The 19,158-nt window shown below is 41.6% G+C and overlaps 1 protein-coding gene and 1 pseudogene across 4 annotated transcripts in view; both read right to left on the reverse strand.

Annotated features, from left to right (window-relative positions):
* Positions 1 to 8,713: 8,713 nt before the first annotated feature.
* LOC101905760 (vasculin-like protein 1) lies at positions 8,714 to 12,335 on the reverse strand (annotated as a pseudogene).
* Positions 12,336 to 14,916: 2,581 nt separating this feature from the next.
* Positions 14,917 to 19,158, reverse strand: part of ADAM2 (ADAM metallopeptidase domain 2) — a 101,345-nt gene continuing 97,103 nt past the window's right edge. For 2 of the 4 annotated variants that reach the window (XM_024986188.2, XM_024986190.2), the window contains 2 exons: positions 15,651 to 15,714; positions 14,917 to 15,260 (listed from right to left, as the gene is read on the reverse strand). In XM_024986188.2, coding sequence (XP_024841956.1) covers positions 15,122 to 15,260; positions 15,651 to 15,714 — 203 coding nt within the window. In that variant the 3' untranslated portion in view covers positions 14,917 to 15,121. 4 annotated transcript variants of the gene reach the window in all.

Below are 19,158 nucleotides of genomic sequence, written 5' to 3' on the forward strand. Positions count from 1 at the left end.
GGATGAACTAACCAGGCTGGGGTTGACATTCTCTCTCACCTGGCAGGACATCATGGTTACTCTGGTCCCCTGTTGTACCCATGATGAAAAGGAGCAGAGACTGAGAAATGCCAGGAGACCCTCAGATAGCCTGCTTGCCGCCAGTCAGTGCCACCAAACTTATCAGGCAGGTGGGGATGAACCCTGAACATGACTCATGCTGGGACTATGAAGACAATGTAGGCATGCTGGGAGGAGACATTATGCTACTTGTCTGTCGGAAACCATGAAAAGGCGTATAGCGAAGCCTTTAAATTATGGTAAGGTCTGAGAGATTACACAGGAAAAAGATGAAAACCCGGCCGTCTTCCTGAGCCAGGTGACAGGGACTTCAGGAAGGACACTCACCCAGACCCTGAGTCGGCGAAGGGAGGTTGCTATTGGCCATGCATTTTATCTCCCAGGCCACTCCTGACATCTGGAAAACATTAGAAAAGCTTGAGGCTGGGCCACGAACCCTGTTGTCAACCTTGGTAGAGAAGGACTTCAAGGTCAGTAATAAGCAATACTTCACAGAAGAGGCCAGAAAAGATATGAGACTAATTTTTTTAAAAAAGCTTTTGACTGTATTGGAGAATTCCCATGACCTCAAGGGGACCCTGGAGGATCAAGAAAGCTGACTCAATTTAAGCTGTCTGGGCCCAAAGCAGCATGTCTTTTGTTGAAAGGGAGGGCACTGGAAGGAAGGATGTCCTTCTAGCTTCTTGCAAATCTCTCCTATGAGAGATTCCTGCACACCATCTGATGGGGCCAGAGTGCCTCTCCAGGTCCACATCCCACTTGATCCATCCTCATGACTCCAGAGGAGCTGTGGGTCACTCGCGATGTGGCGGGAAGCAGAAATTAATTCTTGTTAACACTGGAGCCTCCTGCTCTGTTCTGGCTTGGCTGGCTGGCCCTCTCTCCAACCCTAACTGCACTGTGATGGTAGCTGATAGATGGACAATGGTAAGGCAATATACATCTCCCCTTGCCTGCAGAATCGGGTCTATTAATATTACTCACTCCTTTTTGTATATGGCAGAATGCTCTGACACTCTTCTCTGGAGAGATTTGCTAAATCAATCAAGAACTAGTATGAGGACGATGCTGTGAGAGTGCTGCACTCAATATATCAGCAAATTTGGAAAACTCTGCAGTGGCCACAGGACTGGAAAAGGTCAGTTTTCATTCCAATCCCAAAGAAACGCAATGCCAAAGAATGCTCAAACAACTGCACAACTCCACCCATCTCACACGCTAGTAAAGTAATGCTCAAAATTCTCCAAGCCAGGCTTCAGCAATATGTGAACTGTGAACTTCCAGATGTTCAAGCTGGTTTTAGAAAAGGCAGAGGAACCAGAGATCAAATTGCCAACATCCGCTGGATCATCGAAAAAGCAAGAGAGTTCCAGAAAAAAACATCTATTTCTGCTTTATTGACTATGCCAAAGCCTTTGACTATGTGGATCACAACAAACTGTGGGAAATTCTGAAAGAGATGGGAATACCAGACCACCTGACCTGCCTCTTGGGAAACCTGTACGAAGGTCAGGAAGCAACAGTTAGAACTGGACATGGAACAACAGACTGGTTCCAAATCAGACAAGGAGTGTGTCAAAGCTGTATTGTCACCCTGCTTATTTAACTTCTATGCATCAACTTCTATGCAGAGTAAATCATGAGAAATTCTGGGCTGGAAGAAGCACAAGCTGGAATCAAGATTGTGAGGAGAAATATCAATAACCTCAGAAATGCAGTTGACACCACTCTAACAGCAGAAAGTGAAGAAGAACTGAAGAGCCTCTTGGGGAAAGTGAAAGAGGAGAATGAAAAAGTTGGTTTAAAGCTCAAAATTCAGAAAACTAAGATCATGGTGTTTGGTCCCATCACTTCATGGCAAACAGATGGGGAAACAGTGGAAACAGTGTCAGACTTTATTTTTCTGGGCTCCAAAATCACTTCAGATGGTGATTGCAGCCATGAAATTGAAAGACGTTTGCTCCTTGGAAGGAAAGTTAGACAGCATATTAAAAAGCAGAGACATTTCTTTGCCAAGAAAGGTCTGTCTAGTCAAGGCTATCAGAGAAGGCGATGGCACCCCAGGCCAGTATTCTTGCCTGGAAAATCCCATGGTTAGAGGAGCCTGGTAGGCTGCAGTCCATGGCGTCTCGAAGAGTTGGACACGACTGAGCGACTTCACTTTCACTTTTCACTTTCATGCACTGGAGAGGGAAATGGCAACCCACTCTAGTGTTCTTGCCTGGAGAATCCCAGGGACAGGGGATCCTGGTGAGCTGCCATCTATGGGGTCACACAGAGTCAGACACGACTGAAGCGACTTAGCAACAGCAGCAGTCAAGGCTATGGTTTTTCCAGTAGTCATGTATGGATGTGAGAGTTGGACTATAAAGAAAGCTGAGTGCGGAAGAATTGATGCTTTTGAACTGTGGTGTTGGAGAAGACTCTTGAGAGACCCTTGGACTGCAAGGAGATCCAACCAGTCCATCCTAAAGGAGATCAGTCTTGGGTGTTCATTGGAGGCACTGATGTTGAAGCTGAAACTCCAATACTTTGGCCACTGATGTGAAGAGCTGACTCATTTGAAAAGATTCTGATGCTGGGAAAGATTGAGGACTGGAGGAGAAGGGGATGACAGAGGATGAGATGGTTGGATGGCATCACCAACACAATGGACATGGGTTTGGCTGGACTCCAGGAGCTGGTGATGGACAGGGAGGCCTGGCATGCTGCAGTTCATGGGGTCACTAAGAGTCGGACACAACGGAGTGACTGAACTGAACTGAACTGATGTGCTTAGGACAAGGTGAAGTCCAAGGAGGTAGAGAATTCAAACAGAGACTGCATCTGTTAGCAGCCCCTGGGGAACCACCTTCTGCTCATCAAGATACTCCCCAGGCATCCCCTCAAATTTAAAAACAATTAAATCTTGGATTTTGTGATACTTTGGTTCCAGGATGGCAAAACGTGTCATTTCCCTGATCTCCCCTGGCTCCCCCTACCCCATCCCCCCTCCCACAATAAGAATGATTAAGGCCTGGGGAAAAATACCCCTGGAAGGACATATCTTTAAATCTGAGACTCTGATGAGGACACAATCACTGCTCATCACATTTTTCAAACATGGACTCATTAAGCCCTGCCAATCCTCTTGCAACACCCCAGACCTCCCCATTCATAAACCTAATGAGGAATATCAGTTTGTGCAAGACTTGCAAACACTAAATGTGGCTGTCATTCCTATTCACCCAGTGGTGTTAAACCCATACACCCTCTTGTCCAACTGCCTGCCAGAGGACACTCAGTATTTCTGTTTTGGACCTCAAAGCTGCATTTTTCTCTATTCCCTTGCATCCATACTCCTCATACCTTTTTGTCTTTGAATAGGACGTTGACGCCCTGGAGGCTACCCAATATACCTGGGCAGTATTTCCGCATGGTTTTTGGGATAGCGTCCACCTTTTTGGAAACATGTTAGCAAGGGAAGTGAGGGAATTCATACATAGATTGATGATTTATTGATATTTAGTGAGACTAAACTGTGCTAAAAAGCAAAGATCACTTTGCCAACAAAGGTCCATATACTCAGAGGTATGGTCTTTCCAGTAGTCATGTATGGATGTGAGAGCTAGACCATAAAGAAGACAGAGTGCCGAAGTAGTAATGCTTTCGAACTGTGTTGTTGGAGAGTCCCTTGGACTGCAAGGAGATCAAACCAGTCAATTTTAAAGGAAATCAATCCTGAGTACTCATTGGAAGGACTGATGCTGAAGCTGAAGTTCCAATACTTTGGCCACCTGCTGTGACAGGGGACTTATTGGAAAGGACCCTGAGAGCAGGAAAAAATTGAAGGCAAAAGGAGAACAGGGTGGCAGAGGATGACATGGTTGGATTGCATCACTGACTCAATGGACGTGAATTTGGGCAAACTCCAGGAGACGGTGAGGAACAGGGAAGCCTGGGGTGCTGCAGTCCATGGGGTCTCAAAGAGTCAGACCCAACTTGGCAGTTGAACAACAAAAGGTGAGACAAAACAGGATTTAAATCCAAATACCATTAGCATTCTAAATTTTGTGGCAGAAAGAAGAAATAATGTCTCCCCAACCATGGCTCAGATCTCACAGTCATGGGGCTCAGTGTTTAGGGTTTGTTTTGACCCCAGGGGCAGGAGTCCTGATTGTTGATCAAAAACAGCAATTAGTGCATTACCTTCTCTGACCACACATTGGCAGCTCCAAGGCTTTCCCAGGATTCTGTCCTATCTGGGTTCCAAATTATGGCCTTCCAGCAAAACCCCAATAATGAGGCTCTAAAGAGACAAAAGAGAGCCCCTTCAATGAATAGGGACCACCTGTGGGCTTTTGCAGCTTTAATACAATTGAGCAGAGCACCAGTGCTGGGATTTCCGAATTTGGACAAGCCCCCAGTATGTTTATGAGAGGTAAGGGGTAGAACTAGGAGTCCTGACCCAAAATCTGGGGCTGAATTGGACACCAGGGACTTAACTTCTCGACACAACTCGACTCTGTGGCCCTGGGATGGCCAGGCTGCCTGTGGGCAGGAATAGCCTCAGCCCTGTTGGTTATGACGCTTCCAATCTCACCCTGTGACAACACTGAGTGTAAACCCTCACCATGTACATTCTGTGCTGGAAGTTAAGGGACATTATTAGTTGACTGGGGTAAGGCTAACAAGATGTCGGTCCCTCCTAAAGGACACCCTGGCATTACCTTGTTGTTCAGTTGCTACGTCGTATCTGACTCTGAGACCTCATGAACTGCAGCATGCCAGGCTCCTTTGTCTGACATGACCTTCAGTTCAGTCATTCAGTCATGTCCAACTCTTTGCAACCCCATGAATCGCAGCACGCCAGGCCTCCCTGTCCATCACCAACTCCCGCAGTTCACCCAAACTCATGTGCATTGAGTCGGTGATGCCATCCAGTCATCTCATCCTCTGTCGTCCCCTTCTCCTCCTGCCCTCAATCCCTCCCAGCATCAGAGTCTTTTCCAATGAGTCAACTCTTCGCATGAGGTGGCCAAAGTATTGGAATTTCAGCTTTAGCATCAGTCCTTCCAATGAACACCCAGGACTGGTCTCCTTTAGGATGGACTGGTTGGATCTCCTTGCAGTCCAAGGGACTCTCAAGAGTCTTTTCCAACACCACAGTTCAACAGCATCAATTCTTTGGTGCTCAGCTTTCTTCACAGTCCAACTCTCACATCCATACACGACCACTGGAAAAACCATAGCCTTGACTAGATGGACGGTTTTGGGTCTTAAGGTGTGCCAAACTCTGAACGTGGCAACTCTGTGTTAAGTGGTTGAAAGTGGAATTTTTGTACACCAGTGTATAGAGACCATAGAATAAACTTACTCTAGTGAGTCTGATCTTCTAGATGAAACCTTGAGGTTTAGTGATTTACTGAGAGGACCAGTTTTGTAGTAATGGGAACCTGAAAGGCAGGGTATACCACAGTTAGTCTAGATGAAGTCATGGAAACCAAGGCCCTGCTGGGCATTGGCCCAGAAGGTTGAACTAACTGCATTACTGAGGCTTTGCAATGAAAACGGATAAGAAATTAAATAGTTTTACTGATTCTAAATATGGGTTTCACGTGATACGTGATACATGCTCATGCTGCCATTTGGAAAAAAGGGACATGTTAACCAATAGATATAAACCCCCACAAAACATACAGATTTGATTCTGGCTCTTTTAGAAGCAGTACAGCTCCTGACCTGGGTAGCAGTAATTTACTGTAGGGGCTACCAGAGGGAGGGATCTTTTGTGAGCCAAGGAAACAGCAAGGCTGATGGAACTGACAAACAGCAGCCCCACGGAAAAACAGGAGCTCCAATGAGCTCCACTGAAAGAACCTGAGCAAGTTACGGCCCTAGTGATTGGCCACCCTTCCTTGAACTCCCTAGCTTCCCCCACAATTCTCCACGGGAACAAGAAAATGCTAAGAAATGTGGCTATGAGAAAGGAAACACAGGCTGGTATAAAAAGGAGGGTAAGGTTCTAATCCCTGAGGCCCCAAAATGGAGACCAAGAGCTTATCTGACGCCACCCACCCTGGGAAGGATGCACTATGGAACGTGAGGCCAAAGGCTTTTTCAGAGAAAGGGCTTAAAAGAACAGTAAAACAAGAAACCTTTGCCTGTGATTTCTGTGTGTATAGTAACCCACTGACCCATCCAATCCAATAACTCACAGAGCCATCAAATCTCCCTTTGTTACTCGGGCCAGTTCATTGCTGATGGACATACCTGGGGTGGGAGTGGGGGAGCGACTGGCAGTTACATTTCACCCAAATGATCCCAATACCAGAATATACTCCTCAATCCCTCCAGGGTAATAATGGGCCTTCTTTCATACCCAAAAATCACAGAGGGGCTCACAGGGGCCCTAGAGATAGACTACAAGTGATATACCTCTTGGCAACCCCTGTCTTCAGGGAAGGTAGAGACAGTGAACCCTCCTTCAAAGAAAATCTTAGCAGAGCTCTGTCAAGAGACTCATGAGCCCGGGACGACCTTGCTTCCTATTGCACACCTCAGCGTCTGTGTAGCCCTAGGAGGGGTCTGAGGCTTAGCCCACTTGAAATGACTCATGGGAGGCCTTTTTTTATTTTTATTTTTTAACCACTGACATGCTGCTAGATAAGAAACTGAGCCTGTATAATGGCAGTACACTATTAATCATGGACAAGTTCAGAAGGCAATCCAGGACTATGCCCACAAGGCAACTGCCAGCTCCCACTACATATACAGCAGAGGGTCACTTTCTTCAAAAATAAACCCCAGGGTTTAAGTTCTTCTTAAAACCTGGAAATAGAGGTCCCTGGAAGACCAACTATTACCAAAATGGTAGCCACCCCCAACTGCTGTCAAACTGGGGTGGATATCTTCTTGAATACATTCGCCCAGACTAAAGCTCTTACTTCCGTAAGCCCTGCAGGTCACAAAGGAGAATAGACTTGCGAGTGTGTTTGCTTGGAAGAAGAAAGAGTCAGACCTCTCTGAATGTGTAAGAAAGAGGTTTGTGTCTCACGTGGATGTTCACTAAAGGGTGATCTCAGCAGGGAACAGTTTTTAATAGCCCAAGTGGAGAGAATGACCCATTCTGTGGATACTAGTCAGCCTTTTTCCTAGCCATGCCCCTTTTCACCCATGGGGTTCATGAGCGAGGTGATAATGGGGGCAGGATGGGTTTAGCGATGTGGACCTCCACTCACCAACCTCAACCTGGCTGCACCACTGCTGAGTGCCTAGCCTTCCAGCCCAGAGGAGCCCAGGGTATGGCACTGTTCTCCAGAATGATCAGCCAGCTACCTGGGGACAGGCTGATTACATTGGGCCGCTTCCATCAAGGGTTGGCAGGGTTGTTTCCTTATTGGAATAGATACTGAGGATTCAGATTTACCTTCCCTATATGTAATGCTTCTGTCAGAACTTCCATCCATTGACTGACAGAATGACTCACCCATGATCATAGTATTTCTACTCAGCGCTGCTTCTGATCAAGGAACTAACTTCACAGCAAAAGTATTGCAGCAATGCTCCCTGGGCTCATGGAATTCACTCGTTCCCCAGCATACTAAAGCTGCTGGCCTGATAGAATGGTGGCATGGCCTTTTGAACACTCAATTATAGTGGTAGTATTTTTCAGGTCTGGGGCCAGGCTCTGAATCAGTGTCCAACATATGATGTTGTTTCTCCAAGTCAGAATTCATGGGTCCTAGAATTGAGGGTAGAAATAGAAGTGGCATCTTCACTATCACCCCAAATGATCCATTAGCAGAATTTTTGCTTCCTGTTTCCGGACTTTAATCTCTGTTGGCCTAGAAGTCTTAGTCCCAGAGGGAAGAATGCTTTCACCTGGAAACACAACAGTGATACCTTAATTCGAATTAAAACTGCTACATGCCACTTTTGTTCTTTGTACCTCTGAATCAACAGGAAAACAAGGGAGGTAAGGTATTGGCTGTAGTTAATGATCTTGAATACAAAGAGCAACTGGACTACCACTCAACAATGGAGGTAAAGAAGAGTCTGTATGAATTAAGGAAACCCTGTGGAACATCTCCCAGCATTGGCATGCTCTGTAATTATGGTCAATGAAGAACGATGACCCAGAAAGGACTACTAATGGAACGGACCTTTCAGAAATGAAAGTTTGGATCACCAAAGCATCAGAGTAGTACCAGTTACAACATGTGACCAGTTATAGAAATGCAGACTGAAATTTCGTGAGTATATTCCCCTTATTTTGTTATGAATACATTTGTCTATATGTAAGCATATATATTACGGAGAAGGCAATGGCACCCCACTCCAGTATTCTTGCCTGGAAAATCCCATGGATGGAGAACACTGGTGGGCTGCAGTCCATAGGGTCGCTAAGAGTCAGACACAACTTCACTTTCACTTTTCACTTTCATACATTGGAGAAGGAAATGGCAACCCACTCCAGTGTTCTTGCCTGGAGAATCCCAGGGATGGGGGAGCCTGGTGGGCTGCCGTCTGTGGGGTCCTACAGAGTCGGACACAACTGAAGCGACTTAGCAGCCGCAGCAGCCAGCATATATTAAGCAAAAATACGTTTTCTTTCATCTCTTATTCCTTTATCATGTAACATAAAATGTATTGACTTTTATAAGTATTTAAATATTTTTAATTTTTTTATTAATGCAAAAGATTTATTCCAAGTTAGTTATTTTGTGCAGCAGTTTTCTCCCTCAACATACTTGTGAAACCACATCTTTTAAATCTGTAAATAACATTATCAAAATAATCTTAATCTTTGACATTTTAATCTTTGAAATCTCACAAAATTTTATATTTTAAAATACACCCTGAATATCAAGGTTGCATGAATAACACATTTCCTATATCCAAATATTTTACAGCTGTACCCAGAAAGAAAAAAAAAGGGGGGGGGAAAGCCACATAAGCTTGGTTAAGGGCTAACATTACCTGAGTGGCCAGAAATAAAATAAAATATCCAAATTATTAGCATTAATACAATTATAACTTCAATAGTCACTTTGTCATTGACAATGATTGCTTGAGCACAGGGGTGAGTGCCCCAAGGGCTGGTAGTAGAAGCTGTTGCTGCAGATGAGTGTCTCTTCTCTGCACTGCCAGCTCCCGCCTGTGCATTGCCCAATATATACTGTGTATGTGTGTGTTTTAAAAATCTTTCCCACTACACAAAGTTCTCTCTATTAAGCAGAGAACAGGGAAGAACAACAACAAAAGCTTAACAAGCCAATCACTTGCTCTCTCTTTAGGATTTACTTATTTCCCTTGTGCATGAAGTATTCAACAAGAATAAGAAAAGGAAAAGGAAAAGAACAATTTCTTCTGTATAACCCCTAAGCACACAAGCTGGGTTTACTGGGTCAGATTTGACTGTGAGCATTTTATACGCCTACTTCCAGGCATCGTCATCAGATGTTTCACAGCTACTTGTCTGCGTATCTGAGTCCTCAGACTCTGCCCTGCAAGTGCTTCTCCAAGGGGAGAATAGGCTGGAACTTCGACTCTGCAAGAAGCCATTCTTCTCAAAGTTGTTTCTTCTCAGCTGCTCTGTCTTCCTGTGGAACTCTCTGAGCTCATCGTCTGTGAGGGAAAGGCAGTTCTCATTATTTTCAGAATATTCCTGCCATCCCATTGCCTTCAGTAACCTGTGCTCTGCTTCCAAAGAGTGAGAGAGGACCTCCCCTTCCTCTTCTATAGGGAGAGCAAGGCCATTCTGATGACAGCCTTCCTCTCCATTTTCCTTTGGTTCAGGTGTGCTGTTGTCCTCCAAACCTTCTGACTTGTCACAGGCTCTGCTCTCTGAGAAGTCTCCATTCCCGTCATCCTCTGAGTCTTCCAGAACTCGCTCTTCCTGTCAGTAGTTCGGCGGGTCAGTTTGGTCAGAGGAGAGGAGCTGATCTCAATCGGAGGAGTGGTGCGGGCGGGGCTCTCTTTGGGAGAACTTAAAACTATACCACCAGCCAGTACTACTGGTTTGCTAACAGAGATTGGACTGCTAAAAGCAGACTCTCGGCTAGAGGAAAGGGACCCTGATTTGTGTTTCATTCTGTTAGCTTTCCACATACTGGCCTTGGATGGAGGTGGTACAGGCTTGGGAACCAGGTTTTTATAGACACTTGGAACTATGGTTGACGATTTGCTTCCATTTGCATCTTCCATTTGCGAGATCCTGGTTAGGTGAGTACAGCTGAGAAGGCAGCAGCAAGATCTTTTTTGGAAACTTTTTTGATGACTAGCATTTTGGAGGGCTGCTTGGCACGAGGTGGGTTTTCCCATACTCCAGAAAGTGTCCCAATGGGTCTGCATGGCTGATTCTGTTTGCCAGCATCTGGATTCAAAGAAGGAAAGTCTTCCTCTTTAAACTGCAATTTTCCCACTTTATCTTCTTTCTTCTCTTCCCTAATATCTGTAGGTGGCTTTTCCTGAAAGGTACAGCCTTTCTGGGAGTGGAAGCTGCCATTCCAGTGGCGATGGCTTTCTGTGCCACCCCCACTATGCTGGCTTATGCCATCATGACCTCAAGAAGAGCCATGCCAACCAAATCAGTTCCCTGTGATTCCAGCATATGCTCCCTTAGAGACACCAGAGTCCACAGAATCATGGCAGAACAGGGAGGGCTGGTGCCAAGAATCTCCTGTCGTTTGATGAGGTCTATTGTTGAAAAAGCCATCAGAGGAATTAGGTCTACTATGGCTTACTCCAAATCTACCATTTCCTCTGGGTAGGTGCTCTCTGTGTTTTTCAAAAGTCGCTGTAGGTGACTTAGCTGACTGTGGTGTTGAGAAATTTAGCCAAGCAGGAACAAAGTCATGCTGTGCCATTTAGGCCCAGTGTATCTTTTCAACAAGGTGAGGCATCCAACCTCATGGCTTAGGGTCCCAGAGTGTATAACCTCTGTGGTCCTGCTTCCTGAACCTCTTGAGTTGCCAACTGGATTTCCATGAGGTTCTCTTGTTAAAAGGGTACTTAATTAGGCTGGCCAACAGAAAGCCTTATGATGAAGCACAAAGAAGCCAGGCTCTATGTGGATCAATCTCTCAGTCCCCTCAATTGCTCATCTTAAACTATCTAGTTCCTGCCATTTTCCCCAAAGTGGAAGGGGAAAGGGGAAGGGGGAGGGGAACATAAAAGTATTTGTTACATTTCAAAAATGGGGGGAAGAGCTATATCAATGTTCACCTCATTCAACTTCCTTGAGTGATGGCACTATGATGTTGCTTAAACCCGATAATGCATAGACATTTGCTCAGTGAATGCAAATACTGTTCATAACAAGGTCATAGCTTAGAAAGACAGATGGACTTCTGTTCGGTCAAATAATTTCATTGAAGTGAGAGATCAAAAATAAAACATTGAAGAGCTATAAAAGATCTTCTGAGTAGTCAACTCTAGTAGCAAAACATCCACATTACAAAGCCCTTAATTTACAAATCTCATTATTCTTACACAGCTGCTAAAAATAGTCTCCAGGTATGAGTTTATATTTGTCTTATCCTTCAAAATCTAAGGACATAAGAAACCTTGCTTAAAAAAAAACAAAACAAAAACAGACAGGAACTTGATATGCTTTCCCCTCCCAGAATAGCAGGTTTCAAGGCAAATTTCTTGGTATAAAGCTCCCAAATGTTTCCTCTATTTCTTTGGTCTTCACTATTTATAAATTCACAGCAAAATTAAAACAAGTAGAAGGGCAGGGCTTAAGAACAGTCATGCAGAAAGTTCCAAAGTGAGGTTTTCTTCTTGTCAGTTGTCTATATTTCACTTGTTCTGCCCATTCCTGCAGACTAAATAGGAATTTTATGCTTCAGTAGAGAAGTTATTTTGGATCCATTTTCATCATTCAGTTCAGTTCAGTCACTCAGTCGTGTCCAACTCTTTGCGACCCCATGAACCGAAGCATGCCAGGCCTCCCTGTCCAACATCAACTCCCAGAGTCCACCCAAACCCATGTCCATTGAGTCGGTGGTGCTATCCAACCATCTCATCTGCTGTCGTCCCCTTCTCCTCCTGCCCTCAATCTTTCCCAGCATCAGGGTCTTTTCCAATGAGCCAGCTCTTTGTATCAGGTGGCCAAAGTATCGGAGTTTCAGCTTCAACATCAGTCCTTCCAATGAACACTCAGGACTGATCTCCTTTAGGATGGACTGGTTGGATCTCTTTGCAGTCCAAGGGATTCTCAAGAGTCTTCTCCAACACCACAGTTCAAAAGCATCAGTTCTTCTGTGCTCAGATTTCTTTATAGTCCAACTCTCAGATCCATACATGACTACTGGAAAAACCATAGCCTTGACTAAATGGACCTTTGTTGACATCATTACTAAATCATTTAAAAGGTTACAGGAATCTATCACTTAGGCTCCTTCCTTCTTTCATGTGCACATGTCATTAAGACTCCAGTCCCCCTAAATATTTTTAATTTTACTTCATAGTATTTAAGTTATGAAATATCAGAAGAGTAAATATCATTCAAGGATTTTCTCTCTTCTGGAAAGAAATTAGGACATTTTGGGTTGTGTGCAGGGTAGTTATATCACTTTAGGCAGTTATGACCTTTATTTGGAAATTGAGTATGGCTGTAGGAGATGCATATGAGTGCCAGGTTGGCAAGGGGGATGACTTGTCATGGTTAATTTTATGTGTCAACTTGGGGATTTCCAAATGTCTGATAAAACATTATTTCTGAATGTGTATGTGTGTCTTGGGAAGAGGTTAGTATTTGAATCATTAGACTGAGTGAAGCAGTCTACCCTCAGCAATTCTAGTAGGCACCATTCAATTTGTTGAGGGCTTGACCTGACCTCAACAGGTCAGGTTGTTGCAGGTATGCAGGTCAGGAAGCAACAGTTAGAACTGGACATGGAGCAACCGACTGGCTCCAAATAGGAAAAGGAGTATGTCAAGGCTGTATATTGTCACCCTGCTTATTTAACTTATATGCAGAGTACATCATGAGAAATGCTGGGCTGGAAGAAGCACAAGCTGGAATCAAGATTGTCGGGAGAAATATCAATAACCTCAGATATGCAGATGACACCACCCTTATGGCAGAAAGTGAAGAGGAACTCAAAAGCCTCTTGATGAAAGTGAAAGTGAAGAGTGAAAAATGTTGGCTTAAAGCTCAACATTCAGAAAACGAAGATCATGGCATCTGGTCCCATCACTTCATGGGGTATAGATGGGGAAACAGTGGAAACAGTGTCAGACTATTTTTTTGGGCTCCAAAATCACTGCAGATGGTGACTGAAGCCATGAAATTAAAAGACGGTTACTCCTTGGAAGGGAAGTTATGACCAACCTAGATAGCATATTCAAAAGCAGAGACATTACTTTGCCAACAAGCTTCGTCTAGTCAAGGCTATGGTTTTTCCTGTGGTCATGTATGGATGTGAGAGTTGGACTGTGAAGAAGGCTGAGCGTCGAAGAATTGATGCTTTTGAACTGTGGTGTTGGAGAAGACTCTTGAGAGTCCCTTGGACTGCAAGGAGATCCAACCAGTCCATTCTGAAGGAGATCAGCCCTGGGATTTCTTTGGAAGGAATGATGCTGAAGCTGAAACTCCAGTACTTTGGCCACCTCATGTGAAGAGTTGACTCATTGGAAAAGACTCTGATGCTGGGAGGGATTGGGGGCAGGAGGAGAAGGGGACGACGGAGGATGAGATGGCTGGATGGCATCACTGACTCGATGGACGTGAGTCTCAGTGAACTCCGGGAGTTGGTGATGGACAGGGAGGCCTGGCGTGCTGCGATTCATGGGGTCGCAAAGAGTTGGACACAACTGAGCAACTGAACTGAACTGAACTGAGTAGAAAAAAAAAGATGGAAAAAGGTCCATTTGCTCTCTGCTTGAGCTGAGACGTTTACTTTCTCCTATCTTCAGACACCTGTTGGCATTCTTGGTCCTCAGTTTTTGGACTCAGATTGAGACTTACATAATTGGACCCTCATTTCTCAAGTATTGACTTGTATTGAATTACACTATCAGTTCTTTCCCAGTTCTTCGCCTGGGAATCTTCCGCTGCAGATGGCAGATCTTGGGACTTCCTGGGTTCCTTAACCACGAGAGCCTATTCCTGTATTAAATTTCCTCACCCTCCTTCCTCTCCCACCTATCTGTATAACTCCTATTGCTTCTGTTTCTCTGGAAAACCCTGACTCACATATTTGTATTACTATAGCTTCTTCTTGAAGCTCTCCTCCTGAAGGCAGGAGGAGAAGGGGATGACAAAGGACAAGATGTTGGATGGCATCACCAACTCAATGGACATGAGTTTGAGCAAGCTCTGGGAGATGATGAAGGACAGGGAAGCCTGGTGTGCTGCAGTCCACAGCGTTGCAGAGAGTCAGACATGACTGAGCAACTGAACAATGAACAACGAAGCTTCTTTTTGTGTGTGCATGCTAAGTCACTTAAGTCATGTCCGGTTCTGTGATCCTAAGGACTGTACCCTGCCAGTCTCCTCTGTCCATGGGATTCTCCAGACAAGAACACTGGAGTGGGTTGCCATGCCCTCCTCCAGGGGCTTTTCCCAACCTAGGGATCAAACCCGCATCTCCTATGTCTCCTGCATTGGCAAGCAGGTTCTCCAGCACTAACACCACATATGTTCTTCTTTATATTTACTAAGCTTTTTTAAAGCATTAGTGTTAGTCTATCAAACTTTCTTTTGTATAGAGTTTCACAGTATATGCATCTTGTACTTTGAACCTTTATATATCTGAAATTGTCTTTTATAAGCAGCACATAGTTGAAAACTTTTTTCGAGATCCTAAGCTTATTGTCTTTTGATTGGTTGTGGACCTGAGACTATAACATCACTACATACCATTGCAACTTAAAACAGTGGTCTTTAATCATGGTATTGCATGTCTTATATTGTAAATTTTACTTGTCTCATGCCTACTCATTAACAGAGTTAATGCTTACTAACAAAATTAATATGAGGTAACTAAAAAAAAAGTAAAAAAAAATAAAAAATAAGAAATACGTAACATGCAAACTCATAAACATACATTCCTTACAAATAAGTTATTTATAGTATTATATAATTTATATATGAAAACTTTCTTTTCTTGACAGATGAAAGCCATAATGTGCAAGTTTTGAATCCCAGATAATCAGTGCATATTTGTTTTCTTTTCCATTTTTTCTGTTCATCAAAGATAATTACTCTGGAAGAATAAATGAAGGAGAAAACATCACTTGTATGATCAATTAAGTTAAAAATGATGATTAATTCAGCAAATGGTATGAGGTACTTATTTTGAAGTAGAGTTCTATCATGTAATTCATTTGTAACCAGCATTTGAATACACAAATGCTAAAGAATTAAGCATTATTAGAAAAAAAAATAGCACTGCAAGAAATGTTTTAAATGACAAATTTACCATGTCTATGATATAGCTTACAATATTGAAAAATATCCTTCAATTTGATTTTTATTATATGCAGCTATATTATTATCTTCATTTAATATACACTTATACTATTTCTATCTATGTAATACTTTAAATTTTCTGTTTCTGTTTCTCCCTCTCATTCTAAAATTAGTTGATACTTACTGTGATGTCATGGACTCTTTGTTTTCCAGGCTAGTCTTTGGGCTCACTCTCACTTTCCAGTTGCCTATATATTTAAAAATAAAAATGATCATTTAAAACTGCATTTTCTTCAAAGATAGTTCTACAACACTCTATAGTATCTAGCAGTATTGAAACAGTTTTGAATCCCTATCTGAGATTTGAGAGCAGCCACTACTTAAGAATATCTCACCACTGAGAGTATTTCTCAATGATAAGCAAGGCTAATATGAGAAAAAGAACAGTAATAAAAGTTTACCTGGAAATGAACTCAGATCATATTTATATATATAAAACATTATTAGCTAAATAGCTTTACATTTTTTTTTTACCATTCACAGTCTGCTCATTTTCCCACAATACACTCTTCCAATATAAGAAAATTCCTTTAATATGTTTAAGTATTATCTGAATTATGAGACTATTTTATGTGCCACATATTATTTCAGCAGTTTTACATAAACTTTTCAAAATATTTCTATGAAATGTATTCTCTTTTAATTTATATTATCAATTTTAAATATGTTAAAAAAGTTCTTTAAATATTCTAATAAAATTCATTTCATCTTGAGTAAAATGAAGGGCATAGATATAAAACTCGAAGGCAGAAATTATTTCATAGCAATTTCCATGAAAGGAAGTAAACCAATTTTAATGTTTGTTTTACTCTTGAAGAATATTTTCAGATATTTATTAGGTTATTAAATAAATTTTTTTTTTCTGTAGCTATGGCTTTAACCTAGATTTTTCAGTTTTACTATTATATATTTTACTTTAATGTATTTTTATTTATATTTTAATCTTTTCCACCTCTGGCTGCCTCTATTGAAGTTCCCTAAAGCCTAACTACTCTCCTAAATTTCCATGCTATGCTTTAATAAAATGTGTTTGCAAAACTCTTTGAAATATATAAATATTAAAAAGTAAATGATATTTAATATATACTTAATAATTAAGACCAAATAGTAAAAGAAGATAATCATTAACCAGAAATCATTGCTACTTAAATTTACTCTGAACAGAGTCCAAGTTGTTTTAAGATTAAAAAACATTTTTATTATTCATTATATTGATCATTAATATATTGCATATTAAATTTACATGGAAAGATAAATATACAACCTGAATTACTACTAGTTGAATCACCATAATGTTATATATTGATAAGTTACTATGTAGGCCAACTAACTGTAAAAGTAATGGATCTTAAATATGAAATTAATATACTCATCGCTTGTATAATCCTCAGTTCTCCATTTTTTCCTTTGGAAATACACTTTTACCAGTGTGGCAATTAGTACACAGAGAATAATGAAAAAAGGAATGAATAAGAAAAATGGCCATCTCGTAGGTTTAGAACGGTAAACATTCTCAATATAGCGACTTTCTAGGAGAGAAAACACCAGTGATTTGAAAGTAACTACCAGGAATATAGCAAAACCATTTCTTCATTTTATTATAACTATTGTAATAAGCATTTAAAGCATTTAATAATTTTACAATTAACATTTTTATATGAAATGGATAAGTTGACATCAGAACTGCACAAAGTTAGACTCGTCTGTAATAACTCTTACATAACAGTCCTCTACTCCTTGCTTATTTATTAAGAACCTCCTATTCCATGTGGTTCTCTTTTCAGATCTGTCTCATAATATAGATGAAAAGAATTATAGTGATTCAATTAAGAATTGCATTTTCCCTCAGTGCTCTATTTTTGGAAGGAATATTGCAAATTCTTTTATTGCATTGATATGTATTTTCATGCTTCATTTAAGAAACTGCTTGTCTCAAGGTCATGTAGACATTTCCCATGTTTCTTTCAAGTTAGCTTCTACATTTGGATTTATCATCTATCCCCTACGAATTGTGAAGTAAGTTATAATTCTGAGATTCATTTGGTCTTATATAGATATTCAGTTGTTAACATACAATGTTTTGAACTGACTTTCCTTCCCTTTTGAACTATTTTTGTCCTTTTCTTGACTACTGTAACTATATACTAAATCTATATTAAGTTCAGTTCCGTTGCTCATTCATGTCTGACTCTTTGCAACCCCATAGACTGCAGCATGCCAGGCTTCCCTGTCCATCACCAACTCCCAGAGCTCATTCAAACTCATGTCCATTGAGTTGGTGATGCCATCCAACCATCTCATCCCCTGTCATCTCCTTCTCCTCCTGCCTTCAATCTTTCCCAGTATCAGGGTCTTTTCCAATGAGTCAGTTCTTTGCATCAGGTGGACAAAGTATTGGAGCTTCAGTTTCAGCATCAGTCCTTCCAATGAATATTCAGGACTGATTTCCTTTAGGATTGACTGGTTTGATCTCCTTGCTGGCCAAGGGACTCTCAAGAGTCTCCTCTAACACCACAGTTCAAAGGCATCAATTCTAAGGCGATCAGCTTAGATCGCATCCGTCTCTCTCACATCCATACATGACTACTAGAAACTCTAGTAAAGGCTCTTTTTTTTTTAAAATATAAATTTATTTATTTTAATTGGAGGCTAATTACTTTACCATATTGTATTGGTTTTGCCATACATAGACATGAATCAGCCACGGGTGTACTCATGTCCCCCATCCTGAAACCCCCACCCACCTCCCTCCCCATACCGTCCCTCTGGGTCATCCCAGTGCACCAGCCCCGAGCACCCTGTCTCATGCATCGAACCTGGACTGGCGATCCATTTCACATATGATAATATACATGTTTCAATGCCATTCTCCCAAATCGTCCTACCATCGCCCTCTCCCACAGAGTTCAAAAGACTGTTCTATACATCTGTGTCTCTTTTGCTGTCTCGCATACAGGGTTTTCATTACCATCATTCTAAATTCCATATATATGCATTAGTATACTGTATTGGTGTTTTTCTTTCTGGCTTACTTCAGAAACTCTAGTAAAGGCTCTTAAACTCCCCAGATCCTTGCTTCTACCCCCAAAATAGTCTCTCACTGGATATAGGATAATATATAAAACTATATTATCCTAAGTTTGATATAAGGCAAATAGACTACATCATCCTTCTTTGTTCTTTTTCAGAGCTCTTTGGTTATTCTAGCACTTTTGTGTGTATTTTAGAATCAAATTGTTGATATCTGAAATATTGCATGCTTTTATTATTGGGTATTTTGATCTATAGATTTAATTTGGTGAGAATTGACATGTTGGCAATAATAAACTTTTCCACAGATGAACATGGAATATTTATCCATTTATTTGTGTGTTTAGTATCTATCTGCATTTTTGTTTGTTTCAGTGTAAAAGTATTGCACATATTTTGTTGAGCTTATTCCTAGTATTTTATATTTTGATAGTATTATAGATGGGACTGATTTTAAGTTGATTTTCATTTTACTGCAGCTAGTATATAGCAAAACTACTGACTTTTAAACATTTTCTTTGACCTTTCAAAGGGTTTTTTATTACTTCTAAAGGTGTTCTTGTAGAATCCTGAGGATTTTTGATTTAATTAATCATATTGTC

Source organism: Bos taurus, chromosome 27, assembly GCF_002263795.3.
Source record: "Bos taurus isolate L1 Dominette 01449 registration number 42190680 breed Hereford chromosome 27, ARS-UCD2.0, whole genome shotgun sequence".
NCBI classification, from domain to species: domain Eukaryota; kingdom Metazoa; phylum Chordata; class Mammalia; order Artiodactyla; family Bovidae; genus Bos; species Bos taurus.